At 40.0% G+C, this 6,000-nt stretch overlaps 1 protein-coding gene across 4 annotated transcripts in view; it reads right to left on the bottom strand.

The window, feature by feature from the left end:
* Nucleotides 1-308: 308 nt before the first annotated feature.
* atp2b2 (ATPase plasma membrane Ca2+ transporting 2) overlaps nt 309-6,000 on the bottom strand; it is a 94,230-nt gene continuing 88,538 nt past the window's right edge. For 2 of the 4 annotated variants that reach the window (XM_036559525.1, XM_036559526.1), the window contains 3 exons: nt 4,734-4,841; nt 4,435-4,617; nt 309-946 (listed from right to left, as the gene is read on the bottom strand). In XM_036559525.1, the coding sequence (XP_036415418.1) occupies nt 638-946; nt 4,435-4,617; nt 4,734-4,841 (600 nt within the window). In that variant the 3' untranslated portion in view covers nt 309-637. Of the gene's footprint in view, nt 947-2,562; nt 2,612-3,418; nt 3,591-4,434; nt 4,618-4,733; nt 4,842-6,000 lie in introns of all 4 variants that reach the window. The other 2 variants (XM_036559527.1, XM_036559524.1) reach the window with 2 other exon arrangements.

Here is a 6,000-nt window from a genome sequence, read left to right as displayed (position 1 = left end):
TATATATATATATATATATTTATATATTTATATATATATATATAGTATTTTCAATAAATGCTATTTTCCATATGTTCCTCCTTTCCAACAGGTGCAAATCTACTGTGCAAGTTGAGCCCTGCAACCTTGCCGCACTTTATTCGATAACCAAATAAATCTATACAGTTAGGTACATGCCACACACGATACTCAGAGATCAGTGAATTGGATAAGCTGTCTTAAAATAGCAGTCCACGGCACTTCCCACCGAAATCAAATCGAATCAAGTCAAATAAAAGAATTCTTTCCAAATAAAAACTCGGGTAATGTACATTCATGCAGGAGCAATTTTAATAGTTGAATTTGATTTTAAATAACTCTTCTTGCAGTCTGTTGTCGTGTTATCAGGAAAAAGGGAGTGGTCCGTTTAAACTGGATACTGTTTTTCAAGTCACTCCAGAAACGTCCTAAATCAGTCTCGTTCTCCTGAACTTATCAGCAGAGGAAAAGAAAAACAAAAACAGGAAAAACGCGGTTCCGACCACGTATTCAGTCAGCAGCACACGTTCTGTTTTGACGTGCGTTGTATCTTATTTTGTTGCGCTTTTTATGTATTGTCTTACGTAGTGATTTATTTGATGTTCCCGAGCGACTGGGGCTAGAGTGATGTCTCCAAACTATGAAGGGGGCTCCCGGGACTGGATGAAGCAGCAGATTTACTCGTGTCGGTAGTCAGGTTTATGCCGCTGTCGATGGCGTTGTTGTTCTTGTTGGGCGACGAGGGCTGACTGGAGTTCTTCCTGGCGGCCTCGTCGTCGATGTCGGTATCGTCTATGAGAGGGATGTGGGGCGTGGAGTCCTCTATTCTAAACTCGGGGTGAGTCATGAAATTGTGGATGGAGGTTCTGGATTCCGGTTTTTCCAAGCCTTCGTAGAGCGAGCTACGGAACGCATTCACGACGCGGATCTGCGGAAAGGATAAGACCAAGATGAAATAAGTTACCCGGTGCAGACGCTTTAAATGTCAGCGCGGGGGAAAGATAACAGGAAAAGACAGAGAGGCCACGGAACCGCCATTATCAGCAGTCCTATAGCTTCGAAACTCGGGAGGCATTCACAGTTCACTACTCTATCGTGCACTGAGACGTTTGAAAATAAAGCTCACTCAAACTGAAGGTAAAAAAAGGAACTGTAAGAAAAAGAAAAAAGGCCACCCAAGAAAACACAGGCAAATGTCATTTTCTTTTAACGGCACAGTATACAGTATACAGTAAGATCCAGTATGTTGTATACCTAGAGACAATTCATGTTAATTTGCAATGAAAAAAAATTAAACATGCAAGTTGAAAACTTTTTGTGGTAAACAGGTAAGAGGAAAAGAGTTCAGATCCAGGATGAGTTTTTGAGGATACAAAACCAAACAGGAAAAAAAGTCCACAAAGAGTCAATACAAGCACAGGATACGGTGAGATGGCTGGGACGAGAAGATGTGGGGTAATGAGGCCTATGCTTCATGAAGCATAGGGTCACAACACGATGGTGGCAGACCAAAGCTTAAAAAGTCAGTCAGACAACACGACAAAACATGCAGCTCGGGACAACACCAATGTGAAGACGTTTCAAATGAACACAGGCACACACATACTGCAGAATGAGAAAAACCAGGAACAGACGTAGAGTCTGTTCTTTCAGTAACTCCATGCGTCCCTGTGTAAACACTCAAGTATAGGCCACAAAGTTCACGGTTATGTTTGCTTTCACCAAAGGCAGAAGTACAGCCAAAAAAATGACTAAACTAAAAGTTCAGCAGAAAACTAAAATGTATATGTAGAAGTATACAAAATTAATATTATAATGACTGCTCCTGAGGCTATTAAATAAAGAAAGCATCTGTCCTCCTTTTTCCAAAAATATATGGTCATCTTAATAAACATAAATCAAGGAAATAGTCATTAGCTTAATTTAATAATTTAACAGTAAAGTATCTGAGATACTCTTAACTATATCGATTACAGTAAAACATATTTAGTGCATATTTATCCATATGATCAAATTTGACTTCTCCTTCCACTCCTATCAGCTAAGAAGGGGCAATCACGCCAAACACAAAGGCAAAAAAGTTGGACTGGTCTGAATGACAGATGAGAACAAATGTCAGGACGAATCACATCGATGGGAACTGGCCTAATGCTCAGCGAGACTCTGCTCCAGTCAGCACAGAGTGAACTACATGACCAACAGCGTGAAGCCACAAGACAAGAATGGGTCGCTGTGGGCCTCCTGGGGGCTTGGCTCTACAACCACACAGACGACAGATAGGACGAGACTATGAGGAGGAACCGCCATTCTCTTCACACGTCTTCATCGCTGTGCAGAGAGAAGTCATAATATTTAAAATAAAAAAGACAAATTAGACGTAACGTCAACAACTGCAGCCAAAACGTTTTCGGCAAATACGTCTGGCTCAGCGGGAGATGGTACCGATGGCTTATACTTGAATGTTTACCCAGCCTGGTGAGTTTTGTTTGTGGAATATTAGTTCACATCAACTTTTTTGCGACGGACAGTGGAGGGACTCACAACCTGAAATTCACTCCGTAGGCTGCACCCTTACTCCAGGGCTCTTAGCACTCTGAGGGAGACAAACACATGGGACATTGAGACAACAGTTCCTTCGAGGAAAGGGAAACGATTAATTGATAAACAGTTGCAAAAAGAGCAAGAGCAGACCATCAGAAAATAGCAAGAAGCAGAAAATGCGGTCAAAGTTGCCCTCTAGTAATAATGGAAGTTGTTTGTATTACTGGCTACTACATACCACAGTTACAAATATCACCTCTTCAAACTGTGATGAAGGGAATATTAAGGGTTTCTTTTCAAAAGGTATAGCTATTCTGCATTGTTAGAAATGAGTACCATTTAACTCGTAGAAGCTGCATTTTTCGCCAGCAGTAACAAAATCCTGCTTTAGATTGATAGGAATTAATTCTCACTCTTTAGCTCTTTATATTTTGGGTGAAAATGCAGATTCTAACTTTCACATTTAGAACCTGTAGAGGAAGAGATATTTCATTATAATTTGATTTTGATGAAAAGATAACGTATTTGTCTCTTTTGTCATTAAAACAAAAAGTAATCACTACAAATGCAGAATCAAATATGTCAATACACAGAATCGAATGTAAATGCCATTTATTGCGTAACTTTATAAGTACGCATCCCAAATAAAGTTCATGACTATAAAAATTGCGGAAAACTTTTGGTAAAATAAAATGAGACAAGAAAGTGAATTACTGTATTTTTAGAAATGGACATGGACTGTATGTTTCATTCTTATTTTTATATCTGCTTTATTTGTTTATTCCGCAGGATGCAATCAATGAAGTCGTATTCTGAGAGGGCATCCTTGACAAGCAGCACACAGAAAGTTCTCACTCACGCCCAGCAGGAACAGCAGCAGTGCTGGTAGGAGAGGAAAGGGTATTGGACAAGGACATGTGACTAGGACTAGAAACATTGGTTACATCCTGATTCTGGCTGGTGGTGGAGGACTGGCGCCTCAGTGCCCCCTGAAAGGAAGTCCCGCTCTTGAATGTGTTCACAACCTCGATCTGCAAGAAGGGTAAAGACAATACATATAGCATACCACATTCGGTTAAGGTGACATTCCAAGTCAAGGGGATGAGAATTTGATGTGGAAATGACACGGCATGGATGGGACTGCCTTCTCACACAAAGAAGCATGAGAAGGGTTAGAAGCTACAGGCCATTGTCGTAAATTAAGAAGGCTTGAAGCTCTGATGTTTTTTTTCCCTCCAGCTTAATCAGTCAGCATGATGGTGATAGAAGAGTGTCTGTCCAATGGTCTTCATTAGCGGTCATCTGGATGTAAACCTCACTACAGGACTGTATTATGAAGCATTGCTAACATAAGGAATTATCAAAAAGCAAAACTAAATGAACAGTCAAGATCATGCAAATGTGCAATCTTCTCAAAAATCCATTTTGAGTACTTTTGCATGCCATTTTAAATGACTGTATTTCCTAACTTTGCATTTAGGTTTTATATATATTATACATATATATACACACATTTATTCTATAAGAGTTCTTGGTATAGTTCTCGGTATATCCATTCTAAAGTATACCATTACAATTACATACAATGTTACTTGGTTTTACTTGACCACACATGCAGTTTGACAGCGCATATTAAACTAGCAAGCTGTAACAGTTGCCAGGCAACTGAGAGAGTACTTACTATTATAGTAAAATCACCAGTGTTGAATTAAGCCTTACAATGTTCATCTGCATCCAGTTTACATCATGCAAAGTTAAATTAAGCTCCAACAAAGACTTAATTAAACGTAAGAAATGCTACTAAGTACAAAAAAATCTTGCACATTCATGCAGGCCATCCATGATTTCAACAGATCTTCTGGCCATGCCTCTTACCTGAGTCTGGATTCTACTGAGGCCGCGGAACCAGAGGATCTGGCCTCGCCGCAGTTCACGCTCAGCATGGTCGATCTCCTCTTGGTCCTCGTTTAGCTCCTCCTCAGGCATGTCATCCTTTTGCGTTAACTGACCTGCCCCTTTTAGGAACCTCAGCTTGCTGTTCGGAACCGTCGATATCACCTACGTCACAGTGAGGAATTGAATTTTGGTCAACTGGTCATTTTCAAAGAGTTCAGTCTGGATTTCTTTAGATCCCTGATTCAAATGGTGCTGCTGTGATGTGCGTGGTAAGTTACCTGTCCCCAGACCAGTTCTCCTAGCCCGAGGAACACACACCACATCCACTTTTCCAAGTCAAGAGGAGAGCAACTGAATGGTTTCCCTCCAAACTGCACAATCACAATCTAAAACATTGAAATGAAAAAAATCTCAGTCTACTCGGCTTATGACTTACATACACTTGTGTTCTAGTGAATTTTAAAGCAGCAGTATGACCAAGCATACTAATGTCATACCAAGCATACTAAAGGTCAATTTATAGTCCAGGTGACAAGTGTCGCTCAAAATACTGTGGTCGACAGATGTCGCAGCGCTGTAGGGTTTCACAGTCCCATAAAACGTCAGAATAGAACATCATCTGTAGTTTCTAGACTTGTATAACAACACAGCTAATGACACAGTAGTGAAACTGCAAAGAACAGTCTGAAAACATCTACTACACTGAAACTGCATTAACAGTGGGGGTTTGAAACCTTCAACGTCGCTACAGCAACCAGAAATACTAATTGTGTTCACTCACAAGTTCTTTCCCCATCATGCAAGGTTGCCAGGTTCGCAGTTTTGCCAAAAATTCCAGTTAGTCTGAAAGTGCAGTGTAGGGGGGAATTACACTGCTATGGGATGCATTTTCTGCTTGGACACTATTCTAAACAAACTGAAAATAAAAAATGAGTCTTCTTATAAATGTATATGGATCCCAGTTCTGAGTAGCTGGCAACCCGTTCTGTTTCTAAAAGCAGTGAAACAGCAAGAAAGTACACAGCCAAACACTGTGACCATGGCAACACTCCAGAACGTAGAACTTTGGGGTTCTATCCAATCAAAGTGTGCGACAACAATTTTTTATGTATGTGACAAGGTCTGCAACACACAAATTTTGTCTTTTACGTCATTTTTTGTCAAGCCACACTTGTCGCCTGGACTATACATTAATTGTTAGCAGTTTTAGCATTGCTAGCTAAACTATTCCCTTAAGATGCTTCAAACCATCATCATAATACCATTACAGCAAATATAGCTGTATTACAGAAACTTTCTTTTTAGTTGAGATCTGACAGGTCAAGATAAGGTTTTTTTCACAAATTTGTAATACAGAAGCAAATCTTATCTCAAATTAGGAAATCTTAACCTACTCGATCGAAGTCAACAGTCAACTGTCATGTCTGTTACCTAGTAACCGACCATATGGGCACAGCGGAAGTGTAAACACATATTTAAAATAATCAATTTAGTTAGCTAGACAGCTAACGTTAGATACCCTTACTGATATAAAAAAGGTCAAAG

Source organism: Colossoma macropomum, unplaced genomic scaffold (genome assembly GCF_904425465.1).
Source record: "Colossoma macropomum unplaced genomic scaffold, Colossoma_macropomum, whole genome shotgun sequence".
Taxonomy (NCBI): Eukaryota; Metazoa; Chordata; class Actinopteri; order Characiformes; family Serrasalmidae; genus Colossoma; species Colossoma macropomum.
This window is presented reverse-complemented; position numbering and strand designations above follow the sequence as displayed.